A 13,590-nucleotide genomic window follows, 5' to 3' on the forward strand; every position below is an offset into this window, starting at 1 on the left:
CAGGAGTGGCAGGGATGGCCGGAGTCCTGTCCATCGCACGTTTCAGCCCCTCTGCCTGGTGCTGCCGAGACAGAGGATGACGGACGGATGCACTGAGATCTCTCCTCCAACCCAAGGCTCCGACTTCCCTTAAAGGAGCCAAGGGATGGTGGAGCCAGGGCGGGAGTGAGGCATCTTGGAGTCGGACTTCCTCCCCAGATGGGCTGTGGGGACCCAAGGAGAAGTTGAAGAGTGTGGGCGGGAAGGGGTGGCCATCGACGAGTTGGTCCAGAGCTACCGGGGCTGAGAGCCTCTGTGCCCACCCGACTCGGGGCCCGCCGGGGGGTTGCTGTGGCCTCAGGGACCGCTGATCGGGAGCTCTGTGCGCACTGGGGTTCCCTTCCCTAGTGTGAACTGGCGGTACATCTTCAGAGGCGGCTGTGCTGGAAGAGAGAGGGACTGGGAGGTGGCATCTCAAACAGCTTCTGCTGCCCCTCAGGGATTCACCTTCCTTCCAAACAGCGGGCGCAGGGAGTAAGCGTCCCCTTGCTTCGACCAGGAGAGATGCCCACTGCGCTGGGCTGATTTCGGCATCGGGCCACCTTGGCCTTCTGCCCTGAGAAACCGTGATGAGGTATTTGGTGAGCCTCGGGCTGGGCACCCGACACAGTTACGAGTAGTGCCCGCCCCAAGGCCGTCAGGTGGACGGCCTCCCTGCCTTATGCCAACCTAGCTGCGGGGACAGAAGGGAATTTCACTGTGTGCCGAGGCTCTGGCCTGCCCGGAATCCAGTGTGATAGGAGCCCGGAAGGCAGACTGCTGGGACGTGCCGGCGTGATACGAACCGAGTTAATTTCTCCCCTTCTCTCCATACCTCCTGCTCACTTGGCCTCCTGTTTCTCCTTCCATCCACTAGGCAGTACCAGATGCTCCACACCGGGCAGAGGCCGCCTAGCAAACTCCCTTAGGAGTGCCGTCCAGGCCTGATTGGAAAACTGGAGAAGAGACCCCGTGATTGATGAGTTTGCCTTGGACGTTGGTGACCAGGTGAAACGGGAGGCCGACATGGGTCAGAAGGTCACTGGAGGTATCAAGACGGTGGACATGAGGGACCCCACGTACCGGCCCTTGAAGCAGGAGCTCCAGGGTCTGGACTACTGCAAGCCCACCCGCCTGGACCTGCTGCTGGACATGCCCCCCGTGTCCTACGATGTCCAGCTGCTCCACTCCTGGAACAACAATGACCGCTCGCTCAACGTCTTTGTGAAGGAGGACGACAAGCTGATCTTTCACCGGCATCCGGTGGCCCAGAGCACGGACGCCATCAGGGGCAAAGTTGGGTACACGCGCGGGCTGCACGTGTGGCAGATCACGTGGGCCATGAGGCAGCGCGGCACCCACGCCGTGGTGGGGGTGGCGACGGCAGACGCCCCCCTGCACTCCGTGGGGTACACGACACTCGTGGGGAATAACCACGAGTCCTGGGGCTGGGACTTGGGGCGCAACCGGCTCTACCATGACGGCAAAAACCAGCCGAGCAAAACGTACCCAGCCTTTCTGGAGCCGGACGAGACGTTCATTGTCCCTGACTCCTTCCTGGTGGCCTTGGATATGGACGACGGGACCCTGAGCTTCATTGTGGATGGACAGTACATGGGAGTAGCTTTTCGGGGACTCAAGGGCAAAAAACTTTATCCCGTAGTGAGTGCCGTCTGGGGCCACTGTGAGATCCGCATGCGCTACTTGAATGGACTTGACCGTAAGTGTCCTCTGCTCTGTCCAAGGTGGCAGTGTCCCTGGACTCCCTGTGTCCCCTTTGGTCCTCGCTGGGCCCAGCTAGAAGTTTACAGTTGTTGAAATTTAAATGTCTTTAAGTAGACATCCCAGCATTCAGATCCTTGGAGGAGACTCTTGCCTACCTCTGGTTAATTGAGGATTTCTAGCCAGAGTCTGCAGATTACATGGCAGCACCTTGTGGATGAATGGATGGATGGGTGGATACGTGGGTGGGTGGATGGATGGATGGATGGATAGGTGGGTGGATGGGTGGATAGATGGATGGGTGAGTGGATGGACGAGTGGATGGATGACTAAAGGAGTGAATGGATGGATGGATGGATGGATGGATGGATGGATGGATGGATGGATGGATGAATGGGTGGGTGGGTGGGTGGATGGATGGATGGATGGGTGGATGGATGACTAAAGGAATGAATGGATGGGTGGGTGGATGGATAGAAGGGTAGATGGATAGATGGGTGGATGGGTGGATGGATGGATGGATGAGTGGATGGATGAGTGGATGGGTAGATGGATGACTAAAGGAGTGAATGGATGGGTGGGTGGATGGATAGAAGGGTGGATGGATGGATGGATGGATGGATGGGTGGATGGGTGGATGGGTGGATGGCTGACTAAAGGAGTGAATGGATGGGTGGGTGGATGGATAGAAGGGTGGATGGATGGATGGATGGGTGGATGGGTGGCTGGATGGTCTTTGATAAACATGGTTTGTTTCTGGTTGACCTGCCTCCAGGTTTGATCTGCAGTTGACCACATTGTAGCACAGTAACCAGCATATTAGTGAGCTGGGTTTTGCAGCTTTGGGGGCACTAGGGCCTCTCACGTAAATGAAAGCCAATGGCCTCTCATTCATTAGACAGGTTTAGGGTCTTTCCTGGTGCTGGAGCCTTGAGTGGGCTCCTTTGGGACACAGTCCCCTGCAGGGGGTTTGTTTAGTTATGATGTCAGGAGGCCTTTGGAGAGGAGAACATGGATTAGAAACAGGCTGAATCAGCGGCAATTTCCACCTGTCCCTTTGGAAAAGGGAGTGGCCTTTCTCAGACCACGTGTGAAAATAGCCTACCTGTGGCAGCACTGCCCTGGTTTGGGAAGCGGAGGGCTCTGTGGCTTTGTGGCTGGGAGCCCATGGCGGCAGGAGGCCCCAGCGTTCCAGAACTGTCCATACCCATGCTCAACCCTCACTCCTTCATGAGTCCCTTCTACCGTCTGCAGATCTCACCTTGGAAAGGGAGTGGGCTGGAAAGCTTTGTCCATCCATGCACCGACCTCTTTAAGGGGCGGATATGGCCTGGCACCTGAGATCTAACCCCACCTGTAGGCCAGGTGAGCCATGGGGGAGGCCGAGGGTCAGGAGCACAGATGCTTCCTCTGGTCTTGCAGCCTCCAAACCTTCAGGTTCCCCCACTCTTCCTCTTCCCCACTTTAGTCTTTGGAAGATACCAGAGGAAACATCCAGAGCCATCAGTCAGAGCAAACTCTTAAAATGTTTGTCTTTGGAGGCCTCCGCCACCCCTCTTTCCCTCGCTACCCCTCTCAGGCTTTGGCTGGGCCGTGACAGTGAGCCCGCAGCCAGGCGGGGCATCGCCTCACCTGTGCAGCCAGCACCCTAGGTCCTGGGACTCCTGGCAGGGGCGGCTAGGTGTGCATCCAGCAGGTAAACTCTCTGAGGAAGTAGCCTCAGACCTGGTCTAGGGAACCAGCAGGGCGAGTGCTGTGAGTCTTGTCTCTCCAGGTAACAGGGTAGAAGGTCCACAGCCACATCTGCCCTGTGTGGGGATGGGCAGGGATTGGAAGCCCCAGGGCCTAGGGTCTCAGGGGACCCTGCCTGCACCTCCGTCTCCCTCTTCCCAACAGAAAATGACCACGGCCCCAGGGAGTTTAATGCCCATTGTGTGCCGCCAGATGGGTGAATTGTTGGGTCCGCTGCCTTGTTGCCAGGCCTCTGAGACTGTTGGCCTCTGCAAGAACAGGGCAACCCTGTCCCCTCTGGAAACAAGTCCATCAGTGCTGGGGGGTTCACACGGCTTCACTGTTTACATGCCCAGCTCCAAGGCAGAACACAGAGCCCGGAGTGGCTGGGAGAGGGCTGGGGCCTGTTCCCCCCATGGCAAGTCAGGGCATGAGCAAGCAGAACTGTTCCCCTGCCGAGTCAGGACAGGGCTCAGCAGCAGTTCTGAGGAAACAGTCCTGGAGGCCCAGACCGGCGTGATCAGTAGATGCCCTGTCAGCTCTGCATAAGATGGGAGGTCAGATGCTTTCGCAATTTTTCTTGTTTGGGAAACTTAAAAGGGGGTTGAGGGGGAGAGGAGTAGCATGGGCATGCTCTACGAGAGGCTACCCCTGAGCTGGACCCAGGGGCGGGGGGGAACCGGAAGTGCCCAGAGGCTTGGGCCCCCTCGACAGTCTTGGTTACCGATGAGGACACCCCTCTCTCCCCACCATAATGCCAGGCAGTGCCGGGGCCCCCTTGGCTTCTCGCCTCCCCACTCCTGGTCAGACATGAAAGAGCCCCAGTCTGCACTGCTGGCTGACTTTGGAGGATCCGGATGGGAAACCCCGTGAGGGTGGGGCAGGATCCCCAGCCACTCAGGATGTTAGATCTCAGTCCTAGAAGGGTCACTCTGGCTCCTGTGTAGAAATGGACAGTAGGGGCAAGAGTGGCCGCCGGGAGGTCAGGGAGGAGCCGTGACGGTTGTCCAGGGGAGAGGTGATGGGGGTGAGGGCCAGGGTGGGTGCCGTGGATGTGTCACTTCCCTGTGGATACGGGGAAGTGACACATCCTGGAGGCTCTGCGGGTCTGGAGACAGGGTCCAGGACATTGGTCAGTGGGGATGGAGCTGAAACCTGCAACCCCTGGATGAGGTCACCAAGGAAAGGAAGGAGGAGGGGGCCGTGGCCGAGCCCTGGGGCGCGTCACCGGGTGGACGATGGGGAAGGAGAGGTGGAATAGCCGTGGGGCTGGAGGGGAGAGTAGTGTCCTGAGCACCCAGTGAGGAAAGGATACTTCAAGAAGGACACAGTGATGCCAGATCAAGTACACTCACGGCTGAGACTTGTCCATCAGCTTTGGCAATGAGGTGATCACTGGTGACCTTGACGAGGGTCGTCAGGATGGGGTGGGTTCAAAAGCCTGAGGGAGGGGCTGGTGTAGAGACGAGAGGAGGGTGGTGTGCTCATTTCCTGGGGCCCCAGGAACAGATGACTGCCAGCTGGGGAGCTTAAAGCAACAGACATGTGTTCTGTGCCAGTTCAGGTGTCCGAAACCAAGGCGTGGGCAGGGTCGCTTCCTTCTGAGGGCTCGGAGGAGGGTCCGTCCCACGCCAGCACACCTTGGCTTGTAGACGCATCGCTCAGCCTCTGCCTCTGTCATCCCGTGACCTCCTCTGTATCTGTCCTCTTCTTATAAGGACAGGGCCCATCCTGCTCCAGTATGACCTCTGCTTAACCAATTACATCTGCAAGGACCCTGTTTCAAATAAGATCACATTCTGAGGTTCCAGATGGTCCTGAATTTGGGGGGGGGGAGGGGCAGTGCTACTTCACCCACAGCACGTCCCCCTCCCTGTGCTACCACCTGCAGGGGAGACAGACAGTGGCAGACAGAGCCCAGCGCTCAGATGGTGGAGTGTCTGTGACGTGAAGTCAAGGACACCCAAGTCCTCTGCCCAGGAGGGCTTGCTTGGCTTTCCACTGCAGCTGAGGAAGGAGGAATGTCAGGGTCCACCCGGGGGAGCAGGCAGTGACAGCCAGAAGGTCTGGCCAGATACATCTTCTTGGTGTCAGGCCTGGGCCGGGCTTCGCTCTCACAGTCTTGGAGGTGATTCTGACCTGTTAGTGCTCCCTGGGTTGTCTGGAAAGTCTGCTCCCTCCTTCCCCACCCAGCCCCACCCCACCCCAGCCGCCAGGTCCTGACCTCAGCAGGAAGCAGCTGTTTGCAGAGCGGGTCAGCCGGAGTCACCAGAGGCCTTTGCCCGGCCCCCTCCCCTCCACCCCGGGTGCTGCGCTGGGCATTTTGTCCTCCCAGCCCGCCTTTCCCGGGACTCCCGGTGTACCCTCCCCCTCAGAGTCTCTGCCCCAGTGCTGGGGCCATGGGCTGAGCTGGCCGAGGCCAGAGCAAAGGCAGCGTGTCCCTATGTGACCTCCACCACTGTCCAACCACCTCTGATCACAGGCTACTTGTTCTGACTCTTTCTAGGGGCTCAAGACTTCCAGGGCTAAGGCTGCAACCAGAGGGGTTGCCGTGTCATCTTGTTCTTTTCTGGGGTGAAGGGGCAGTGATGGTCATTGTAGGCGGGGGACAGGGCCCAGCTTGGACCCTAGGTCTGCCCACCACGCTCCCTGGAGATGCAAGAGGGAAAAGGCCTGTTTGCAAGCAACAGACTGGCCGTCACACAAGGGAGAGTCCCTGACCCGTGGGTCCTCCCTCCCTGCTCCCTCCTGCTTTTAAGGGTGCCTCCCACTAAGGAAGCATTGCCCTGCAGTTCAGCATTTTCAAATTCTCCCTTTTTTTGGCTCCCAGATACATTTGGTGTGGTTTGTCATGATTGTGGGTTCAGGGAAGGCCCACCTCTTCTGCTTTTTGCCTTGGTGACCTCCTCCTGGTGTCCTCCCAGCCTCCTGGGATGCCCGCACCTGACGCTGGCTCCTTCCTTCCCCCATTCCAGCTGGGTTCTGGGCGAGCTCCTCGTCGGGGGGACTGATTACCCTGCCCTGCAGGGGCTTCCTTCTGCGGGGGGAAGGTCACATGAGGACAGCAGGTTCTCAGAACTGGGGCCAGAGAACCAAGCGTGCCCACGTTACCTGACCGGGTGTCAGGCATCCTTCCCCAGTTGGCAAAGACAAGGGGTTGGTGTTTTCTTTTGCTTCTTTTTTGTAAAAACGCCTTGAGGTAGAGGGAAAATACACACAGGTCCCGGGATGGTCATCCTCCACCCACGACTTTCTAGAACACATTTCTGAAGCGTTTTCACGGCAAGCTGCTTGCAGGAGGGAGCGTAGGGCCAGTCCCGGCAGCTGTGAAGGCGGCGGGCGGGAACGTCAGTGAACCGGGCACTTCCTGACCTGAGACGTTCATCCTTGACCTCACAGACCCCAAGTTCATTCACAGCCTGTGAACTGGACCCAGCACCGGGCTCGGGGGCTCCAGCTGGGTTGCAGTCTCTCGGAGAACTGGGAGGTGGCCCCGGCCGTGCGTGTTCAAACAGGCCACCAGGTGGCCGCTTCTCCTGGAGATATGGACGTTGGCGCGTGGCCTCGTCCAGTTGCTCGACCTTCTGCTCCCAGGAATAGCGCCCGCCTCGCTTTCTGGTCCCTGAGCACCACCCCTTCTCATTCATATAAACCACGCACAGGAGCGGGCACCTGGGCTTCCCAGAGGCGGGCGTGGCAGCCAGAGGCCCCTCGCGCCTCCACAAAAGCACCGGCCACGTGGGTGGAGCCGGATGCAGAACCTGCAGCCCCCCAGGCGAAAGGACCGAGATCGTCGGGGAGGCCTTCTGGGTCCTCTGAGTGACCAACCAAAATCTGTGGGACAGACGTTTTCCCTGGCACCGTGCCCATGTCCGTTTCTGTAGCCTCACGCACGGTCTCTGCGATCAGACCGTGACCCTGGCCATCGCTGTTTTGCCTCCCGCAGGATCAGTGGCGGTGGGGTGGGACTGACCTGCTGTTTAGAAACGTTTCTTCCTGAGGGTGTTGGTAAGTTGACCCGAAACCCATTTAGCCAAGAGGTGGTGACGGGACCTCCCTCTCGGCCCTCCCCCGCCCAGCCCGGCAGGGCCCTCGGGCCACAGGCAGTGGCTCTTGGAACTTTCTCAAGTGCCTTCGGCCGCCAGGGGAAGCCCCTCTGCCTCCCAGTGGGGGCTGAGCCACATCCTTGTGGGCGGGGGTGCCGGAGGAGGATGGAGGAGAGCTTCTGAGCAGAGGAGAGGAGCTGAACTTCCCCCTCGATTGCTCAGAGGACCACTCACTCCTCAACCACAGGTCCGGCCGAGAGCTGCTGTGAGGCGTCGCTGGCCTTCAGGAGCTCAGCCCGTAGGACTCCAGGGAGCCTTTGGTCCACATCCTTCATCTTCCAGCTGGGGAAACTGAGGCCTGGGTGGAGGGAGCCATCTGCTCGAGGTCAGGCTGCTGTGCAGGGTGAAAGTGAGGGGCCAGATCTGGGGCCACCGAGGCAGGTCGAGGTCCAGTGAAGGAGACCCAAGTCTCTGCGGGCTGGCAGGTGGGAAGATCCCAGCCCAACCCACCAAGGTCTGTGGAATCCTTGACCCACAAAGATGGAAGGTCATTTAGTTCATCCTCCTGCCTCCAGGGAAGGCCCCGTTTCCAAGCTTTCCGTGAAAAACATTTACTGCTTCCATTCCGTCTCCTGTGACTGCCCGTGGGAGATGAAGAGCCATTGTTTGTCTTCTTTTAAAGCCTGGAATTTAGTAAATGCACTATCAAGCCTAAGATGTATTATTATTATTTTTTTTAATGGCAGCTTTATTGCGATATAATTCACATGCCATACATTTCACCCATTAAAGCGCATGATGCAGTGGTCTCCCGCATGCTCACAGCTGTGCAGCCATTGCTGCATCTTAGAATGCTTTCATCACCCCAAAGGGAACCCTACTCTATCGCTCCCCATTTCCCCCAACGCCCCCGGCCTTAGGATTTGGTCTTCAATCACCGAATTTTAATTATTTTATTTTATTTATTTATGGCTGAGCCATGTGGCTTGCAGGATCTTAGTTCCCCGACCAGGGGTTGAACCCAAGCCCTCGGCGGTGAAAGCACCAAGTCCTAACCACTGGACCGCCAGGGAATTCCCAATAACTGAATTTTTAAATGCTATTTTTAATATTCTGGGACACACTGGTGAATATTACAGAACTTTCGTCCACTTTTTATTGGTGGAATGGGATCTCAAGGGAAATGGTGGGGGGTTTCTCACTTTTTTGGTCTGACCTTTATTTTGTTCACGAAGGAGTTGGGGGAGACCGTGGATGAGGCCACAGATGCCCTCATTTCACCTCTTTGCCTGTCCAGGACGCCGTGGGGGGACCCCAGGCTGTTTTGGTGTGCTCACCTGTACGAGAGCTAGGAGGAGTCAGCTCCAAGAGGTCCAGGGTGAGCAGGGCCCACCATGCTCCCAGCAGCCTCCAGGGCCTTGGAGGACATGACTTTCCGGTTCCTTCTGGAGCTGAGAATTTATCTGAGACGCGGGCTGCACGGAGCCTCTCTTGCAGGAAGCTAGGCCCCAGGCCCTTCGGGACACAAGGACAGAGGTGCCCTTGCAGGCTGCAGCTAGAAGCCCTTCTCGAATCCAGATTCCTGAGGCAGCTCTGCCACGAGCTGGGCCCAGACTGCCGGGATTTGGATCCCAGCCTGTAGCCCTGGCAATTCGGTCTCCTCTGCGCCTGAGCGCCCTCAGCTGTAAGAGGGACTGGAGAACAGTCCCCGTGAGCAACTGGGTTAACACAACATGATTCCCCTTCTAAAGGTCCGCGTGGGGTCTGGTGCTGGGGGTACATGCAGGGGAGAGTCCATCCTGTGTGCCCCGGATGGACGTGCACTGAGGGGGCCTCCAGTATGATGGGTTAGAGTAGGGACGGCCTGGCTTGGAATGCTTGCTCCGTGTTCTACCAGCAGTGTGGCCCTGGGCAAGTTATTTGGATTCTGTCCCTCAGTTTCCTCATCGGTAAAATGGGGATGATGGTCATGGTATATCTCCCTGTGATTATCAAATCATTCATAATAAACCACTGTGAGGATTGAATAAGGGCTTACAAAGGGTCCTGGTCCAGTGAGTTCTCCGTGCTAGCAACGAATAATTCATGTAAAGTGTAAAATGAGTTAATCTGGAGTCATCTCATCTGGGCGTTAAAACCAGTATCAATGATGGCTGTCACTGTTGTCAAGGTGTTGTTTGTTCTAGAACCACCTAGAGCTGTGCTAACCCAGCGTCCTCTGTCTCTCCTCGGTCTCCGCAGCGGAACCCCTGCCGCTCATGGATCTCTGCCGCCGCTCAGTGCGCCTGGCCCTGGGGAAGGAGCGCCTGGGCGAGATCCATGCGCTGCCACTGCCCGCCTCCCTCAAGGCCTACCTCCACTACCAGTGATGCTCCACCCGGGACCGCCAGCACGACCGCCCCCATCCACCCCGGTGCCAATTCACTGAGCCACCGCTGCGCCCCGCGCCCTGGACCAGCGTCTGCGGCATGGAAGTCCTGCTCTTCCTCCGCAGCCTCCCCGGCTGCCCCGCCGGACACAGACTGCTCTGGACACGGGCCCCTCTGTCCCCCTTCCGGACACTGGCTGAAGTTCCCCGCATGCCGCATCACAGCCCCTCCTGGGAAGAGGACACAGAGGATAAACGCCTGCACTGAGCTCCGATCTGCTCTCGGGGTGGCCGGGGTGCTCCCGCACCTGCCGGGTCCCACGGCGCCGAGAGCAGATCCCGGGGGTGCTAAGAGGTGCTTAGATGAGGGCCGGTGCCCGCCCAGCGGGGCAGCCGCGCCAGACGAAGCTCAGGACGTCAGAAGCTCACCGTGGCCACCGAGGCAGAAACCAAACCTGGACCTTCCCCAGGCACGTGAGCACCCAGCGTTAGTCCTGGCTTTCGGTGCCCCCGTACCCTGTATTTATTCTTTTAACAATAACAAAAGCCATTTATTTATTCCATTTAGAAAGGACACCTTGTTCGGGTCACCTCTCTCTGGAGTGTTCTGTTGCTTTTCTTCCACCTGCCCCTCCCTGGGATGTGTGTGCCTCACCTGGCCTTTTTGCTGGGTCGTGTCTGTCGTGTGTCCCCACGTGGGCACAGGGGTGTCTTTGTCTGGGTCCCTTGACCTACAGTTTCCAGGGGGCTCTGCTCCGAGTGCCCAAATGGGCCCCTGAGGGGGCATCAGCCTCACGTGCAATATGAGTGCCTTGGGGGACCCGTCTGCATGGGCAGTGGCAGCTCCCCGTATCTCTCCAGGCAGCCACCCATCGCTAGGGCTCATCCGTCTTTGCGCGTGGTTTTATTTCTTTAGTCTTCTGTGGGGTTTTTCGGTGTGGGTTGGGTTTTGTTTTTGCTTTCCTACCTGAGACTTGCCACGTGCATCCTCAGAAGCTCTAGCTTCCCTGAGGACCACCGAACCGAGACGGGAGGATGAGTGAGTCTCCATCCCCTGAGAGGCCGGGAGCAGGGCGGGGTGGGGGAGACCAGAGCGGAGTTGCGTGTCCTAGAAGCCAGTGCAGGTCTCCGCTTGGTGCCCCTGTCCGGGTTCATCATGGTGCCCCAGAGCCGTGAGGTGGGGCAGGGGGTCAGGGCGAGCAGCCAGCAGGAGAGGGATGCACTCTCCCATGCACAACTCCCCCATGTAGCAGACCCCGGCCCCTGCCGCCACAGTCACCGTTTCTTATGTCTTGAAGTCGCCTCTCTTAGATTCTGCCTTCTGTTCATTTCTGTACAGGTACAGTGGATGACTTTATTTGTTTAAAATGTTTAATATATATGCATATATATTTGTCTGTAAGAATTATGTTTTAAACAGCTGCTGTAGGGTACCTTTAAAAAAAAAAGTCTTCCAGTGGAGTATATTTTTTAAAGCACAAAATTGGTGCCAAGACTGGGTGAGGAATGTAAATTACCCCTTTATTATTTGGAGGTTTTATGTCCCCCAGCGGGTGGGGGGAACCTAACCTGTAAGACTTTTAAAGATTTCCCTCACTCCTGTTTCAGGGTGGGTCATGTTCTGATGAATGTTACACGAGAGGGTCTCACTTATACAGATCCCAGCCTTATCGCCTTGACCCAGCCGTCTCCCACAGACGCTGGACAAATCACCGGGGTCCTTGCCGTGTCTCTGCACCTCCCGCCCCCCAGCTCCCTGAACCTCGACCCCACCCTTCTTTCCTCTCAGCCCAGAGCCCTGTGGCCTGTACAGTTTTGAAACTCCCGTTCTATTTTATGATGGTTGATAATAGTCAATAACCTAATAAAGGAAAGTTTATTAAAATACACAGCCGCTTTGGAGTCCCTCTTTGTGCTTTGGGGGAACGGAAAAGGGCGGGTCCATGGTTTTCAACAGATAATTGGGTGCTTCCCCCCCCCACCCCGACCCCTTAGCAGAGGGTGGGATGCCAGCTGGAGCCCCAGATGGAGGAGAAGGAGAATTCCAGAGGGGTGATCCTAGACCATCCCCATCCTTTTTCAGAAGTTTGTGAGCCTGCAGCTCAGAGTAAGGGAACTGCTGACCTAGTAGAAAGGATTCTGCACATCAGCAAGCGCCTCCAGCTTGTCGTTGAGTTGACTGGGCTTTTTGGAGCCCAGATGTGGGCTCGGAGCCCAAGCGCCGGGCACTCAGTGGAAGGAGCTGGTCCTTCCTTCGTCTCTGTGTCCCCAGAGCCAAGTGCACAGGGATGCTGAGTGAACCCCTTCTGCCAGCTGCTGTGGGCAGAGTCCCCCCGCTCCACACCCCAGCAGAGAAGACAGGAAATTCCGGCTCAGAGGATTGGCAAGTGATAAAGTGAAGAGTCAAGAGTGACTGGTTTCCAAAGAATTAACGAGGGCATTCAGCTCCCTGTGGGCACTTTAAATTCTAAAGGCATGTCAGGATCTGGTGGTGCTGGGAAAAGTACCCTGGTCTGAGGGCCCAAGACCCCTGGCACCAAGGTCCCGCGTCCCTTTCCCCGAGAGCCTCCTGGCCAGCTTTCCTCAGGCCACCTGCATCAGCACCAGCTGGGAGGTGTTTGTTAAGATGCTCGTCTCAGTGCCCTGCCTGAGATGGACTGAATCAACATTTCTGGGGCCGGGCCCAGGAATGTGCAGTTTTCTCCAGCTCCCCAAGTGACCTTGTCTAAGAGAGTTTGGAGACCACTGTTGGCAACTGTGTCAGTTCTGCCTCTGGAAAAGTTGCGGGGTAACGGGAAATTCTTTCGGTGTATGGCTGGACCTGCGAGGGGCACGTGGCCTCCTGAGTCAGGCCTGGGTCCCAGTGTTGCTCTGACCCTCACGAGCTGTGTGATCTGGGATGAGCCTCTGCAAAATGGCAGTCACCGTAGTGCCCACCTTGGAGGAGGGTAGCAAGAGCGAAATAAAGCTTTAGAACAGGGCCAGGCCTCTGAGCAAGCATGCGAACAAATGCCTTCCTAGCTCCTGCACTTCTGGAAAATGGCAGCTCCCGGATTGGAATTGGTCTCTAAGAATGAACCAAACATCCCTCAACCAACCTCCTGACAAATACTCTTTCTTCCCAGGTAAAGTCTCCAAAGATCAAGGTGCGTATTGAGAAAAGGGACCCCTAGATGCCTTCCCCAGATGCAGTTGGAGGAAAAGGGAGGGGCTGAAATTATTTTTAGGTTGGAGTTCATGTCTGGGTTGGAACTCCAGCTTGCCGACAAGGGGGTGGCAGGGGGAGGAGAAGGGTGAGGCGGGGGGCGGGGCAGGGGGCGGCAGTAGAAGCACAGGGAAAATAAGGGCCTTTGTGCTGCCGGGAGACTTCTAGGGGAGCAGGGTTTTGTGTTGAAGGGAGTGGTCTTAATAAAACCATCGTGCAGACTGGCCCATGTGGTTGTAATTAATACCCTGCCTTCGAGCAGGTAGCAGGCTCTTGGCTTTGCCGTAGATGGCAGGAGCCCCCTCCTGCCGTCCATCTCCTGCGCACGGCTTCCCACCCGCCCTCCCTCCTGCTCCTCCTCAGCGGCGGCGGCGAGATGAGGAATGTGGCTTTACTGAACCATAAAGTATGCAGAGGGAGCTGGGGAGGGGGCCGAAGACAGAGCAATTAGTTCATGCTCCAGTCCAGACACCCAAACATGGTTGGAGGCCAGCTGCAAG

At 57.3% G+C, this 13,590-nt stretch overlaps 1 protein-coding gene across 3 annotated transcripts in view; it reads left to right on the forward strand.

Moving 5' to 3' along the window:
- The window catches only part of SPSB1 (splA/ryanodine receptor domain and SOCS box containing 1), a 68,698-nt gene extending 56,933 nt beyond the window's left edge, over window positions 1-11,765 (forward strand). For all 3 annotated transcript variants that reach the window (XM_082612309.1, XM_082612310.1, XM_082612311.1), the window contains 2 exons: window positions 896-1,738; window positions 9,759-11,765. In XM_082612309.1, the coding sequence (XP_082468435.1) occupies window positions 1,045-1,738; window positions 9,759-9,886 (822 nt within the window). In that variant the 5' untranslated portion in view covers window positions 896-1,044 and the 3' untranslated portion in view covers window positions 9,887-11,765. The remainder of the gene's footprint in view (window positions 1-895; window positions 1,739-9,758) is intronic.
- The last annotated feature ends 1,825 nt before the right edge of the window (window positions 11,766-13,590 follow it).

The sequence above is a fragment of the Mesoplodon mirus genome (genome assembly GCF_964341445.2).
Source record: "Mesoplodon mirus genome assembly, chromosome: 3".
NCBI lineage: Eukaryota > Metazoa > Chordata > Mammalia > Artiodactyla > Ziphiidae > Mesoplodon > Mesoplodon mirus.